The sequence below is a fragment of the Somniosus microcephalus genome, chromosome 2, assembly GCF_052327205.1.
Source record: "Somniosus microcephalus isolate GS21.2 chromosome 2, FLI_Smic_1.0, whole genome shotgun sequence".
NCBI lineage: Eukaryota > Metazoa > Chordata > Chondrichthyes > Squaliformes > Somniosidae > Somniosus > Somniosus microcephalus.
The window spans coordinates 319,290,370-319,307,165 of NC_140988.1; the positions used below are offsets into that span (position 1 = coordinate 319,290,370).

A 16,796-nucleotide genomic window follows, 5' to 3' on the forward strand; every position below is an offset into this window, starting at 1 on the left:
AATTTCTACGGCAAGGCAGTATGGCGCTGTGGTGGGGCGCTAAGGGATTGCGGTGCACGGCGATGACGTCATCGTCAGCGGCGCAGCAGCCCGGGTCGCTAATGGCGGGGGCGCGGCACTATCGCGTAGCGCCTCAGCAAGGCCCCGCTGAATTTCTCGGGAGGCGATTTTTCCCCCCCCACCCCAAGCGATAAGCTCCTTGCGCCCCGTAAGCGCCCCTGGAGGCGCTAACAGCAGGTGGAAAGGAGCTGAATTTCTAGCCCAAGATCCTTCAACAGCATTTTCTTGAAATATTATTCTAAATTCATACAATCTTATCATTGTCTTATCTGATACTGTACAGGTCTGCCTGGTCCTAAAGGAAGCTCTGGTCCAAAGGGACAATCAGGACCCCCAGGACCACCAGGACCCAGAGGAATGATGGGACCTATTGGCCCTTCACCTGACATATCTCTCATTAAACAGGGAAGAAGAGGGGCAGTGGTCAGTATCTGTTTTTAGAAACGCTATGATTTTCCTGAAATGTTGCTCGTAATTAGCTAACAAACAACAAAGCATGTCAAATACTATTGAGGTAACGTTCAACTTTGGCGGAAGTGAAAAATTGGTAGCATTGAACAAGAAGATCAGGTGGGGTGTATAACGGGTGAGCAAATCTGATAGTGCCAGTTATTTGACCCCACTGAAGTCGAAGGTTACCCTCTGAGTTTTTTACATCAGCAAACTATCTGTGACACAGTTAAAATAATGTCAAAATCTCCATGTCTTATTTACTGTTTCTATTAGATCACCAAGTTTTTGTATTGTATTTTTGGTTACCAATTTTATTATGAAATCAATCAATTAGAAATGAGCAGCGGTAGGGTGGTGTGGGATTATGCTACTTGATTAACAACCCAGAGGTTCTGAGTGCAAACCCATTATGATAAGGTGTGTAATAGAATCCAATAAAGCTGGTGGTAAACTATGGGTGGCCCAGAGGCCCTGGCCAAATGTGGAGATTTCAGTAAAACCCAGCATAAGGCAGAAAAACTGCATACAACCATTGGATCTGTTTCATTGTGATATGATTTGCTTTATTATCAATGCAGGGTGTAAACATTCTTATTTTCTTGTGCCTTTTACTAACACATTTGTTTTTAATGGATTGGAGGGGTTGTGGTGGGCGTTGCTAGTGGGTCCCGAATGTTCTTGGTGCCCAGGGCCCCACAAGAGTTCTTAATCCAGCCAAGTACAAGAAATAATAACCATGAGAGCTGAACCTGAATCTCCTCATGTGCTTATTGACTTCCTCACCATGACCAACTTCACAAATCTCCTCCCTGTCTACCTTTTATTGTTGCCCAGTGACCCTTGCTGAAAAATGTGCATGGGTGAGTGTTGAATGAAGACAAGAGCATCCTTCATAGTAAATAACCTATTCACAATCATAGCCTTGGCTCACAAAAGAAGAGTGACCACTTGGATGTGGTCCTTGAGGGCACCTGGTGTCAGTCAAGCTACAAACTTGTATCGGCCCTTACAAGGGAAGAGGGCAAAAAAGGGGGAAAACTGATGAATGTATTAGGAATTGTTTTAACTGAGCGTTTGCAAATTATGTAGGCAAAAGAGGTCTCAAATAGTATCAATTAGATTCCCTTTTCTCTCTTATATGTGCCAAGGATTGTGGACCTGCACTCTACTGGATATTGTTTAATTCTCTGGTGTCATTACCTTACTTTTATGGTTTTTTATGATGATAATGATTGCTGCATTTATTTTAGGGACTGCCAGGAGCACCTGGAAGAGATGGTACCAAGGTATGCACAGCAGCCCACATGTTTTACAACATCAATGCCAAAATGACTTAAAACGATTGTTTTTTTTATTAACATGACCATAGCTTCCACCACACTCATTGGCAAAGGCCAGATGCTGGTCAAAGTCTAATGGCCACCCCGATTCCTATATTACAACAGTCACTACACATCAAAAAGTACTTAACAGGCTATAAAGCACTTTGGGACATCCTGAGGACATGAAAGGCACTATAAAAATGCATGTCCTTTCTTACTTTAATGCATCACAGGTATATTTATGGACAGAGAATGGTAGGAAGTGCATGGCCAAATATGCATTCCTGGCAGGCAAGACTTTGCATTGGGAGCTCAGTTTTGTAAAATTGACTTTCACATGTCACAGGCACTGAAAAAGAGCCTCATAAAAGGGCCTGTCCCTGTGGTAAAATCTGAAAACGATTGAATCTGCCTCCACCACCCTTTCAGGCAGTGCCTTCCAGTGGTTATGATCTGGAATGCACTGCTTGAAAGGGTGGCGGAGGCAGATTCAATCATGGCTTTCAAAAGGGAATTGGATAAGTACCTGAAGGAAAAAAAATTGCAGAGCTATGGGGAAAGGGCAGGGGAGTGCGACTAGCTGAAGCGCTCTTGCAGAGAGCTGGCACAGGCTCGATGGGCCAAATGGCCTCCTCCTGTGTTGTAACTGTTCTATGATTCTATAATTCTATAAAAATACATTTCCTTTATGTACTCTTTACTTAAGCAAGACTTGACTGTTGCTTCCGTATGTGAGGAGGCTTTTGTTGGCACTTCTATCGCACTCTTAGGATAATATTAAAAGTTTGCCATCTGATAGGTGCTCCTTTTTTTAACTCCCGCTCCCTATTGCATCCAGGACACAACCTAATTTGTGCCCTTTCCGTGGGACTCCCGCTGGAGTTATGGCGGGAGAGTGCCAAGTGGGCCACAGATTTCTGGCCCATGGTGTCTCCTCACATCTCTGAGAAATCTCAAAAATACTTCACAATCAGTTAAATACTTTGAAAGTGGTGCTATACAGATGTGAGGTCTTCTCCTCAGGGAGGGATGAAATATCAGAATAGAATGAATATGGATTGAAAGGGAACTTTCCCTCTCTCATACACCTACCAGTGAATTTGTGCAATATGTGTGGCCATAGGAGTGGATTGAATCATGAAAATGCAGGGTAAAAATTTGTTTAAAATCTGTTTTCCCTTGATGGATTGGTGAATAAATATCGTGCATGGTTTGTCAATAGATGGTACAGACCAGAAGAATCCCAAGTTGAATCTTTGGCCTGTACATCTCAGCCTGGGCAGGCAGCCTGGCCTAGGAAGGGGGGATACAAATCAGTAAAAAACAAAATACTGCATATGCTGGAAATTTGAAACAAAAACAGAAAATCCTGGAAACACTCAGCAGTTCCGCCAGCAACTGTGGAAAGAAAAGATACGTTGACATATCAGTGTGGACCCTTCTTCCGTACTGAAAAGTAAGAAATCAAGTTGGGTCTCACTATTCAGCGAACTCTGCTGAAAAGTACATGCATAGGGACATCAGGTGAGGATAGGGTCAGGAAGTGGTTTGATGCCCTATATGGTCAAATGGCCTGCTGACACGCAGGCCCCGATATTTGCGGGGAGGGAGCAGGGGCGTGTGTTTGCAGCCAGGAAACTTGGAAGTGTCGAGAATGCAGAAGTCCTGCCGAATTTAACAGCAGGACCACATTAGCATTTTATAATGCCCGTTTCCTGCCCGTCAGCCAGGCTGGCTGGCTGGCGAGTGGGAAAGCCAGTGGGAGAAGGCCGCAGATGGGGGTGGGGCGATCATGGGGAGGGAGTGATCGCAGCAGAAGATTTACTTGAGGGGCCGGGGGAGGGGAACACTCCTGCTCCTCCTGGCCCACAAGCAGTGCTGGATCTGGCAGCTCTCGCCCCCCTTTAGCTGCGGGGTTTCCCAAGCCCTGGGGTTTCCCAAGCCCTGGGAATCCCAGCCCGCAGCCACTAAATTCAAATACCTCCCAAAATCTGAGGAACAGAGGCTCATTTAAATATTATAATTACAGGCCCGCCTCTCCAGAGCATGTTAGCCAGAGGCCCCCAAACCTGCCATGGTTAAACCGGAAGTAGGCATGATCGTGACGGGTTGGGGTCAGGTTTGATATTCTTAACGATTTAACCCACTCCCCGACCCTCTCCCACCCCACGATCGGCCGACCCCCCAGCAATCTCTTCCCCTTCCTAGGCTCATGCACAAAGAATAGCCATTGGGCGAGGTAGTGTAGGGCTGTTGACACATTTAGAACTGTATTCCAACCTGAGTCACTGCCTTCAGGGCGAGGAGGGGGAAATAATGAAAAACAATCTCCATGCTTATCTCATGTAACCTATCCTTTCTGTTTAATAAGGTCACAAATGTTATAGATGTTGGAAAATCAAAGACAGTAATAATCATTGTCCTGTCCCATCACAGGGTGAGAGAGGTGCTCCAGGACCAAGGGGATCCCCTGTAAGTAAAACATGTTTAATTTGCATAGTTCTGTAGATCTTAAAAAGTGTACACAATAAAAGAAAATTGCAGGCACAATTAAAATGTTTCTCATAAAAGTGCACATTTTAGTATATAATATATATATAAAAGGCGACAACCTCCTATAGAGTTCTATTAATATAATTTATTACTAAAATGCAGAAAGTCAGCTGGAGTACAAAGTTCAAAGTTTCCATGTTCCCAGAGGGGAAGCTGTGCTCGAAGGAGATAGGGCTACAACTATGTAGCCTCAATTTCTGCCCTGGACGTTTTTCAAGCATGGCTTCTTGCTGAAAGCATGAGAGTACTCAACTTAACCTTGCATATATTTTTAGAATATTTAATTTATTTAAATATGCGAGAACATGACCCTGCATCTATCAGTGCCACCAAAGTGCTTCTTAGTTTCCATTTGTAGCTATGAGAGCCAACTCATGATAAGTTATGATCCGTTAATAGGGAGTGCACTTTCACATTTCCTTTTGTATTAGAGTGGAAGTACTTGGTATGTACATTGACTGTACGCAGCACAATTCTAACACGAAGGAAGATCAGTAAATACGTTAGCTTGGACTTCCCTTGACAGTGCAATCACCGTCAGCATTGTGGGGAGGTGGAGGTCCCTGATCCCGAAGGCAAAAGCACCAACTCTGGCAAAGTTACTGGAATCTGCTCCATTTGAATAATCAGGCTGAGCCCTGGACATTGGATAGATCTCTCATAATAGGCCTCAAGAAGAGTACAACAGATAGATGAAAGGAAATGACCAGGGCTTGCAGTATAAATGTCAATATTCAACTCATGGCCACTTAATGTGCAAAAAGTTTAATGACCACACCAGTTGGGCAAGGTAAGGGGAGCCAGCCATACCTTCCAAGAATGCATTGTATTAAGCATGTCCACCATTTGCAACCATTTCTCCCTTGTTGTGTTAAAGTGCTTTAATAACTTAGTATCAATACCCATGAGGTAGCACAGTGTCCTTTATGTCCCCAGTCTTCACTTGCAATTTTTTTTTTTAATTCATTCACGGGATATGGCTGTCACTAGCAAGGCCAGCATTTATTGACCATCTCTAGTTGCCCTTGAGAAGGTGGTGTTCCTTCACTCCATGAGAGTAGTCTGAAACATGGAAGCCAAAGTTATTTTATGTGACAAAAAAGTAAAATAAACTCACAAGTGTTACAGGTTGAATGCCCTTTCCTCATTCCTTATGCTTTCTTGTGTTCTTAGAAATAGTGAAACAAAATGGTTGTACCAGCTATTCTAAAAGTATTTGCAAAACTGTCGACTCACCGAAATTCAAACAGCAATTAGATTGAAATTCAGAACTAATTTTGAAATTGTTGGTTGCAGGGTCCACCAGGCTCCTTTGACTTTTTGCTTCTGATGTTGGCAGACATTAGAAATGACATTGCAGAGCTCCAACTGAAGGCTTTTGGCCGTGGGAATCGCGCCACTGGGGAGGAGCCCCAGAGCCATGAAAGTCCCGATTGGGGATCAGGAGAAGACTACAGACATAGAGGTTCATCGCAGGAACTCCCAAAGAGAACATCAACATGGAAGTGAAATGGCTTTCAAAACTGCATTGCAATTCTTTTCTATTGGGACTCAGTTGAAGAGATTGAACCAGTGAGGATGTAATAAATTTTGCACTGCTGTTGTAGAATTTTATTTCATTATCAGTATCGAAGAAATACTTTTATCAAATGTAATAATTGAGATAAGTTCTAGAGTCTTAAGGTAATTCCATAATATACCAGTTCAGAATGGTAAATTTTGAGCAGATGTTCTTTCGCACTGGGAGTTGCATTTAACAGATCAGATCTGTGGGAGACGGAATTGTGCAAATTCTTCCTTAATACGAGCAATTATAGCATCTTGGTTCTGTAGCAAACCTTTCATAACATTTTCTGTTTTGTTCAGGCCTTCTCTATTTAGGAATCGTTGCATTTTTAATCTTTATAAATAGGTAATGATAGGTAATAGATTGTTCATAACAGAAGAAATTACAAGATAGGTTGAGATTTAAAAAGGTCCTTCTGTCCATTTAATTTCATCCTCCCAGAATATTAATCCTACTGTCTTCCAATCTAATTGAGTACCTAATTGGATTCATTTAAGAAAACCTTTCTTAAATGAGTCCAGTTTCCTGGCCTCAAACACCATTTTTGGCATCCAATTTCCGCTGTTGATCACCATTTGGGTAAAGAACTAGTTCATGATGTCCTTCTTAAACTTGGTCTTCACAACCTTGTACATATGCCTTCTTGTCCTGCTATCCTAATGTATCCTGGTGTCTTAGTGCAGTGAAAGTATTATTCTGGCTTTTATTCTCTGTCATATTAAGCATATTTCTATAAGGTCCTCCCTGAGATATCATTTTCAAGGCTGAAGAACTAAAACTTACCTAGTTGTTGAAGAGCTAAAACTTACCTAGTTGTTGAAGAGCTAAAACTTACCTAGTTGTTCCTCAAAGCGCATCCATCGAACACTGGGGCCAGAATTTTCTGGGGTCCGTGCGGACGCGATCGGAGGCTGGTGGGGTGGAAAATTTGAAATAAGTTGTAGTGGGTCAGGAACCGTCATCCTGTCCTCATGCACCTTTCCCTCGGGCGCGTTTGCCAGTGCGGCAGAGACCCAAACAGCAGAGGCAGGTGAGCTAATTTAAATCATTATCAACTTGTTGTCAGACCCTTAAGCATCTTTTTTTGCCTACCTTTCCAATTTCCCTGGATAACCACAGGATTCTCGCAGCTTGTGAACCATGTATGTCAACCTGAGGCAGGAGTTGAGTGGCCATTGATCCAGCTGATTATTTGACAGCATGAAATGTATTATAAAAGCTCCCACCTGACAGCTGATGACTTTCCTCAGGCAGAAGCTGTTGCTCACTGCATTCCCACCACAGACTTAGCTTTCTACAGGCTGCAAATGTTTCCAGCAAAGTCACCATCCAGTCTCACCTCATTGGTAGAACCTATCACACCACTGACAGCTTGCTTCTCTCATCTGTACTTGACCTGCCATCTATTCCATCAGCATAGGTGCCATTTATACTATCTCACCTTGGTCCTCAGAATCTGACCACAATGAACCCCACCACCAGCAGCACCAGGCACACCAGCAGCACCAACAACAACTCCACCAACCTTCTCCTCAACCATCTAATGCTGTACAGGTCAGAGGGCATCAGCGCAGGGCTGCACCGCGCCACAAGCGGTACCCCCAACACAGGGTATACAGGCTTCCTCAACATGACTGAACAGCAGTGCCAAAGGACGCCAGGTCATCGCAGACATTTGCACATTGCTGGGGCAAGACCTGCAGCCCAGAGGAGCGGGTGGACATGCCTTACCAGTGGCTGTCAAAGTCACCAGTGCCCTCAACTTCTTCACCTCAGGCTCCTTCCAGAGATCTGCAGCAGACATTTGCAGCATCACGCAGTCGGCCGCCCACAGATGCTTTGCATAGGTCACCGATGCCTTCCTTGACAAGTCAGACAATTATATAAACTTTACCACTGATGAAGCCAGTGTTACTGAGCAGGTATTCAGCTGTGCTGCTCTGGCTGGCTTCCCACGGGTGCGGGGCATCATCAACTGCACACATGTGGCCATCAGGGCACCCCATCATCACCCAGGAGTCTTTGTCAACCACAAGGGCTTCCATTCCCTCAATGTGCAGCTGGTTTGCAACCATAGTAAGATCATCATGCATGTGTGTGCCAAATTCCCTGGTAGCTGCCATGACTCTTTCGTCCTTTGCCAGTCCACCATCCCTCAGCTCTTCACACCTCCAAACAGACTTTCATGCTGGCTGTTTGGAGACTTATTCACTGAAGACATGGCTCATGACACCCTTGAGGAGGCCAAGTAATTAGGCTCAGGAGAGATATAATGAAAGCCACATTTCCACCAGATGTGTCATAGAGCAGACAGTAGGCATGCTCAAAATGCACTTCAGATGCTTTGACAGATCTGGAGGAGCCCTTCAGTATGCACCAGCCAGGGTCTCCAGAATCATCGTGGTCTGCTGCACCCTGCACAACATAGCGCCGCAGCGAGGATTAGCGCTGCATGAGGAGCAAGGCACTGAGCGCACAGCTTCTTCAGAGGAGGAGGAACTGGAGGAGCATCAGCTGGAAGACGAGGTGGAGCAGGAGCAGGAGCTGGAGGAACCTGCGGTCCAGATCCCACCAGCACCCGAGCACATTGCAGCCCGGGAGGCCAGGGATGAGGTCAGATTTACTTTACCCAGTACACCCATATAGCTACCACATGCTGCGCAAGTTTGGCACCACCCCACAGCAACACCATAAAGCATCCCTACAATGACCAAGCCATTCCTTTCACACTGACCACCATTGCTGGAGGTACCATTATGTCTCACCATTCATTGCATCTCGCTAAGCCACTTCCAAAGGTGCACACAAATTTGTCCAAGACCAGAAAGTGGTGAAAATAAAGATTTGTATGGTTGAGATCACATTAACGGAAACTTGACATTTACATTGAATAAAACACTCAAGTGGCTACGCTTGTGAATCTACTTGTGTGTCATCTTTCTCTTATGTGTGCTACTGCTGTGGCTTCAGCAGAGGTAGAGGCAGCCTGCTCAGTTCCCTGCAGCGACTGCTTAGACACTCTTGGTGGATGTCCTCTGGGTTTTGGAGCCTCTGATGGCCCTGCCAAAGTCTGCTCCTCCTGCGACAGTACAGGAGCAGACTCAGCCATCACGGTCCGAGGAGGCAGCTGGGGCCCTGACTGAGAGGGTGGCAACGGGGGAGAAGTGTAGGTGCTTTGAGAGGAGCTCATACATCCATGACCCTCTCACCATCATCCCTCTCATGGGCCACCCACACTTCCCCGCTCGCAAGGGGCTGGAGAGCACCTTGCTGCACATCAGTGGGGCCATGAGGACCCACGTCTATGCTGGCATCCCTCCTAGAGAGGAGGCTGATGAGCCTCTGCCATCTATCCTCCATAGATAATATATGCTCATGTGAGTGGCACATTAGCTGCTCCATGGAGGTGGCCATCCTTTCCATGGAAGAGCCTGCAGTCGCCATCGTCTGCGACATGGTGGTGTTCATGTTGGAGATGCACTCCTCCATTCTCTGAACTTTTGCAGACATCGCGGTTGCAAAACCTGTCAGAGCCCCCTGCACTTCTTCCTGCACCTCCAGGAACACCCTCTTTCTAGATGGCCCCTGAGGCTCAGCGTCTGCATGCAGCCGAGCAGAGCTTGGAGAGTCCTGTGCCATCCAACGTGGACTCCCCACTGCTGTCCCTGTCTCCACCATCTGCTCTTGTGACTTGTGACACACTAGGTGACAAAACTACTCTATCTCACGTGTGACCCACCGAGGTGTACGTATCTGTGCTGGTGCTGGGTGCGCTTATGTCTGGTGATGCTGCGCCCTCAGAGGCTGGAGGCTCCTCTGAGGAGTCGTCTTCCTCTTCCTCCTGGATAGTGGAGCGGGTTGGAGGGGCTCTTGATGGACTTGTGGGAGAATAAAGAGATGAGTTAGATATGTCATATGAAGAATGGGTACAGATACCATTGGACACATGATGATCATTCAGTGGCTGATGAAATCAGTCCCCATATGAGTGACTGATGTATGCTATGTAGCTATATGAGATGTAATTCTGTCACCGGGTTGCTGAGATGTCTCCCTCTCTATGTCTCCCACCTCCAGCTGCTCGGCCACTCCCGGTACTTCTAACACTGCCGCCTCTGTTGTGAGTGTGGCAAATGATGGAGGGCCACCTCCAGTTCTCCCCCTCTCCCTCTTATTGTGCGCTCTCTTTTCCTGCAAGGAGGGAAAGAAGAGAAGGTTGAGTGAGAGTGATGGAATGAGTGTAAGGAATGGGTTACATCTTTAGAGGTAGATTATGATGGAGTGGGGTGCCAATGCCAAATGGCCTCCTTGTGTGTCGTTAGTTGGTATGATTGCACTAGGATGAGGGTGAGTGTGAGGGGTGGCTAGTGAGATGGAGATGTGATAATATAGATAGAGAGAGAGGGATGGGTGGACATGCAAGGTATGTTAGTGTGAGTAAGGATGTGCAGAAGTAGGTTGTGGAAGGCAGAGTGATGGGGATGTGATGAGAGGCAAAGCAGGATGAAGTTGAGTGTGGCTTTGTACTCACCTTTCCTGATCTAATGAGATCATTGAAACATTTGCAGCACTGCACCCAGGTCCTTCTGAACACATCCCTGCTGTTTACCTCCTCTGCTATTTGGAGCCAGGCTCTTTTGGTCTCCTGGGGAGGTCTCTTCCACCCATTTGAAGGGAAGAGGACCTCCCTGCATGCACTGACTCCCTCCACAAGCACATGGAGGGAGTCATCGGAGAACCTGGGTGCAGTCCTCTGCCTCTGTGCAGTCATGTTTCCAAGTGTTTGGAACAATCAAAAGCTCCACTGCAGTGACTGCACACATTTAGATGAACATTGAAATGTGATATGGCCATGACTCCTTTAAATATCCCGGCTGAAAACGTGTCATGGATGACGCCATCAGACCCACACCATTTAATAGGGCCAGGTAATGCACAGGGTGGGTTTAATAGGTCCCAATAGTGCAAAGTTGATTTTCTGCAGTGGGATGAAAGCAAGAATGGGGTCGCAACCCACCACGGTGACCGACTGCACCAGACCCGCCCAGGTAAAGAAAATTCTGGCCTGGGAATCAGTCTTATTGCTCTCCTTTACACCACTTATGAGGCCTGGAAGCCCCTCATATATCAGAACTATATGCAGTATCCAAGCTGCAGCCTAACCAGAGCACTGAACAGTTTCAGCATGACTCCTGAACTCAACTAATGTGACAAATATCCAGCATCCTGTGTCTTTGTCACTTTATACTTTTAGATATGATGAAGTGACGAGTCAACCAACACTTTCATCCACCCCCTTGGCTATCAACTATCCCACACATACTTTTACTCCCAATATGCAGAACCTTATATTTATCCATATTGAGCTTTATTTTCTATTGATCAGCCCAGATGCATACCCTGTTGGGTTCTCTTTGTAAGATCTTGTCAGCCTCCTCTGAGTCCTCAGTTTAATGTAATTTGAAAAGTTATCTACTTTGCATTAAGACTGCAAATCCAAATAATTTATGCTTACCAGGAATAAGAGCGATCTTAGTATATAAGTTGGACCACCACACTAAATACCTCCTGCCATTCTGACCTAACCTCCCTTACAAGTATCTCTGCTTCCTTCCCTTTAGTCAATTACTGTGACTTACCCTTAATACCTACTGACTTTAGTTCGTAATGAGATCTCTTCTGTGGCGCTTTACCTAAGGCCTTTTGCAAATCTAGATACACTATGGCGTATGGCCTTCCTTTGTTAATATGAGCTATCTTCTCCTCAAAGCGAGAAACTGGATCAGGGCCAGAAGATGGCCCAAGAGGTCATTTCCTTGTGGAGACAGGAGGAGCAGGAGCTGATCCCGTGAAGTTACCTGCTCTTGGTGAGGCCGCGCAAATTTGCAACGCTTCCAGATAACTTTCGGTCACAAACAGGTGGGAAGTTAACTGGCATCATTTAAATTTGACCTGGGAATTAAAATATCCCGGGCCTTATTTTTGCTGCAGCGGCTGAGTTTTGAACTGATATCAAAATTCATCCGCCGAAAACAGGCCCCAGTTAAAATCGGGACCTATGTTTTGCACTGGTTACAGCAATAAATATTGAATGTTTACAGGTCAAGCAATCTCTTTCAACTAGTTAGTCAACTGAATGCATCTGTCCAGCATTTTATACCATACATTGGTTTCAGTTGGATGCCACTTTGTTGATGGCCAGTAGCTGAACAAGTCAACAGGTGAGTTTTCAACAATGAGCTTTTGGATTTTAGATAAGGCTGCCCAAAAGGTCAAAATTGGCTTGGCAGTGACAAATCTGAAGCATTAAGTGGGGGAAGAGCCTGCAGAAGATTTTGCAATAATCGTTTTTGGACAGCTACAATTATCAAGCAAACATATATTTATTTCTCATTCTGACAGATTTACTGAGAGGGCAGGAGAGTGTGCACCTGTTCAGTAGTGTATGTGAAGCATGAAAGGTTAAGCTGGGAGGCATAAGGGGCATTAATTGAATGAGTGCAGTACTGTGAAATAACATAATTTGTGTCACTCTGTTTTGTGAATATCAGGGTGAAATTGGTCACCAGCAGTACCACAAAACGGGCTGATAGCGAATCAGCAGCCTATTTTACATCACGCCCATTTACTTCAAAGGAAAAGTAAACCAGTCGTGGTGTGCAATGGGTGGCCGATTCGCTCTCGCCCTGTTTCGTGCTACTGGCGTTGACCAATTTCACCCCCAATATGTCTGAATATTCTGACAACGTTTTCATCAACATGGACAGTTTGATAATAATTCTGATTGTGTGGGAAGAAAGGGGCTATACCACCACCAACAGAAATATGATGAAGAAACATTTAGTGTTCACCAATTTTCCTTTGTTGAATTATCTATGAAAATGTTACAGCCATTTATACTACATGCTATTGCATTGATTTGACAGTTTTCACATAACACTCATGCGGAATCTATCATATAGCTGTTATTTGAGACCCGAGCTTGGCATTCACTAACCACTACTTCCTGACTTGTTTTGTCTTATGCTTAAACATTTCAACCTTATTGGTGTTCTGCACAGTAGGCACTGGCCCTTCTCTTGCTTTTCTCAATAAAAAAATAATGATCTGAACAACATATCAGAAGTAATATGATACCATGGTGCCGCGTACAAAGCACTCTTTTTAAATTTTACAATCCAGCTATAAGTATGTCCCAGGTAATTCACTTTTCAGTTTTTAATGTTGGTGAAAAAACTGACAAGACCGTTCGCTTGTTAATAATTTAAAAAGCTTCACCAGCATTCTGGTTCTGCACCTACACTTGAGGGTAGATTTTGCCAGCTAGGGTCTTGCACACGGCCATATTGGAAGATTACAGTGCACTGCGATTTTCCGATATATGCTGGGTGCATGCAAGGCCACATGGGGCCTGGCAAGATTTACCCTTTAGTTTGCATGTACAGAACTTAACTATGGCTTGAGATGGATGTGAACAGGCCAGCAGAACCCAGTGCATTGCTCTCAGAGCAGCTATAAATGTCAAATCAGGATCCACACTATTGCTGATGTACATACAGAAGCAATGCTGAGAATTCTGTAAGAGGAGTTGGCTCCTTTGATTTTCCACTATTACTGCAACAGAAGGGAAACATCAGCTGGGTTTGCGTGATGTTGATTATGCTGTTGTGTACTAGAGTGACTGGTGATTCATCAATGTCAGCAGTGACATTTTCAGCATTCTTTGCCAGAGCTAAAAACGCTTAACGGATATATTAGCTATTCCTTACACAAACATTTTAGGCAAGTAAACTTAACTTTTGACATTTCAAATATTATTGGTGTTTATATCAAAACTGGCAATATCTTGCCACGAGCCAGAAAGATATTTCCATTAACATTGCATCTTTAAAACTGTGGAATAATATATAATTATTATAAAAATTGCAGTGGTCTTGTTGGACTGATACCAGAGTTGGAGTGTTAATGACCTCAAACCCCCGGGGCAGCTCGCCACACATTTCACTTTTTTGCAATAGGTGCATTCCATGCATGGTAGATGCAGTCAGCAAGGTGACTGGCACAAGAAGTAGTCAGAGTAGGATGTGTGAGCTTGGCATGCATGGTAGAGGAATGACAATGTAATAAACAGCATGCACAATATATTTAAACCTTTTTTTTAAAGGAACGTCCTTTATTCACTACACACTGGCACTCGCTGGCTTTGATTGGGCAGGAGATGGACAATACATAGAAACATAGAAACATAGAAGATAGGAGCAGGACTAGGCCATTCGTCCCCTCGAGCCTGCTCCACCATTCAATACGATCATGGCTGATCATCCAAATTCGGTACCCGGTCCCTGCTTTCTCCCCATACCCCTTGATCCCTTTAGTCTTAAGAAATATATCCAACTCCTTCTTGAATATATTTAATGTATTGGCCTCTACTGCCTTCTGTGATAGAGAATTCCACAGGTTTACCACTCTCTGGGTGAAGAAATTCCTCCTCATTTCTGTCCTAAATGGCCTATCCCTTATCCTTAGGCTGTGACCCCTGGTTCTGGACTCCCCGACCATCGGGAACATCCTTCCTGCATCTAGTCTGTCCAGTCCTGTCAGAATTTTATAAGTTTCAATGAGATCCCCTCTCATTCTTCTAAACTCCAGCGAGTACAAGCCCAGTCGACCCAATCTCTCTTCATACGTCATTCCTGCCATCCCAGGTATCAGCCTGGTGAACCTTCGCTGAACTCCTTCCATGGCAAGAACATCCTTCCTCAGATAAGGCGACCAAAACTGCACACAATACTCAAGATGTGGTCTCACCAAGGCCCTGTATAACTGCAGCAAGACATCCTTGTTCCTGTACTCAAACCCTCTCGCTACGAAGGCCAACATGCCATTTGCCTTCTTAACCGCCTGCTGCACCTGCATGCTTACCTTCAGCGACTGGTGCACAAGGACACCCAGGTCTCGTTGCACTTCCCCTTCTCCCAATCTATTGCCATTCAGATAATAATCTGCCTTCCTGTTTTTGCCACCAAAGTGGATAACCTCGCATTTATCCACGTTATATTGCATCTGCCATGTTTTTGCCCAATCACCCAACCTGTCCAAATCAACCTGGAGTTTCTTGGCATCCTCCTCACAGCACGCACGCCCACCCAGCTTTGTGTCATCTGCAAACTTGGAGATATTACATCTAGTTCCCTTGTCTAGATCATTAATATATATTGTGAATAGCTGAGGCCCAAGGACCGATCCCTGCGGTACCCAACTAGTCACTGCCTGCCACTCGGAAAAAGACCCGTTTATTCCAACTCTTTGCTTTCTGTCTGCCAACCAGTTCTCTATCCAAGTCAATACCTTGCCCCCAATCCCATGTGCCTTAACTTTACACACTAATCTCTTATGCGGGACCTTATCGAAAGCCTTCTGAAAGTCCAAATACACCACATCCACTGGTTCTCCCTTATCTATTTTACTAGTTACATCCTCAAAAAATTCCAGTAGATTAGTCAAGCACGATTTACCTTTTGTAAATCCATGTTGACTTTCCCCGATCCTGTCACTGTTTTCCAAGTGCTCTGCTATTACATCTTTTATAATGGACTCTAGCATTTTCCCCACTACCGATGTCAGGCTTACCAGTCTGTAATTCCCCGTTTTCTCTCTACCACCTTTTTTGAATTGTGGGGTAACATTAGCTACCCTCCAATCCATGGGTACTGTTCCAGATTCCATCGAATGCTGGAAGATGATCAGCAAAGCATCAACTATTTCTAGGGCCACTTCCTTAAGTACCCTAGGATGTAGATTATCAGGCCCTGGAGATTTATCGGCCTTCAATCCCATCAATTTCCCTAACACCATTTCCCTACAAATACTGATTTCTTTCAGTTCCTCCCTTTCATCAGACCCTATGTTCCCCGACATCTCTGGGAGGTTATTTGTGTCCTCCTTTGTGAAGACAGAACCAAAATATGTATTTAGTTGGTTTGCCATTTCTTTGTTCCCCATTATAAATTCCCCTGATTCTGACTGCAAGGGACCTATGCTTGACTTCACCAATCTTTTTCTCTTCACATATCTATAAAAGCTTTTACAGTCAGTTTTTATGTTCCCTGCAAGCTTACTCTCATATTCTATTTTCCCTTTCTTAATTAATCCCTTTGTCCTCCTTTGTTGAATCTTAAACTGCTCCCAATCCTCAGGTTCATACATACCCTCTCAGCAAAAAAGCAAAGGCTGATATCCTCACCATGCATTCTTTGTGCCTCCTTAAATCAAAGAGTGACACTGGGAAGCTATTGTGTTGCCCTTCTTCCCAGCTAAAGAGCAAAGTAAGATTGAGCAGCTTGAAATGAGAGAAAGTGGGAACAGAAAAGGATTTGGATGCCTGCTGCTATCTTACTGCTTTGTTGACAGGAATTTCTCAATTGCTAGCCAGAAATTGCTGATGATATACTTGGAACAACTGTACATTTGGATAGAATAGACTTATCCTGATGGCTCAGTTGGTAATTTCATTACCTGTATGGAACAGGTCCATGCGGGTCCAAGAAGATCTCAAACCCAGATAGGGGCTGAGATGGCTGAACTCTGCTGAATATTCAAACCTAAGAAATTAAAAAAAGACCAACATCAGCCAAAGCAAGCTCAGAACTTCAAACGCTGAAAGAGAACTGTTTGGGCACATGTTCTATATGCTACATACTTAACGTCCGTTAGGATTTTGTTATCACCTAAGTGAAACGAGAAAGATGAGGGTGTCCTTTACCTCTTCTCAGTGTAATCCTGAAACATGCAAAACTCGTGAAAAAGACCAACTGGTTCATCAAGCCTGTTCCATCCTGACA

The 16,796-nt window shown here is 44.7% G+C and overlaps 1 protein-coding gene across 2 annotated transcripts in view; it reads left to right on the forward strand.

Annotated features, from left to right (window-relative positions):
• The window catches only part of ccbe1 (collagen and calcium binding EGF domains 1), a 428,382-nt gene extending 422,095 nt beyond the window's left edge, over nt 1-6,287 (forward strand). For both annotated transcript variants that reach the window (XM_085974219.1, XM_085974214.1), the window contains exons 8-11: nt 344-483; nt 1,764-1,799; nt 4,272-4,307; nt 5,685-6,287. In XM_085974219.1, coding sequence (XP_085830345.1) covers nt 344-483; nt 1,764-1,799; nt 4,272-4,307; nt 5,685-5,897 — 425 coding nt within the window. In that variant the 3' untranslated portion in view covers nt 5,898-6,287. The remainder of the gene's footprint in view (nt 1-343; nt 484-1,763; nt 1,800-4,271; nt 4,308-5,684) is intronic.
• Nucleotides 6,288-16,796: the final 10,509 nt, after the last annotated feature.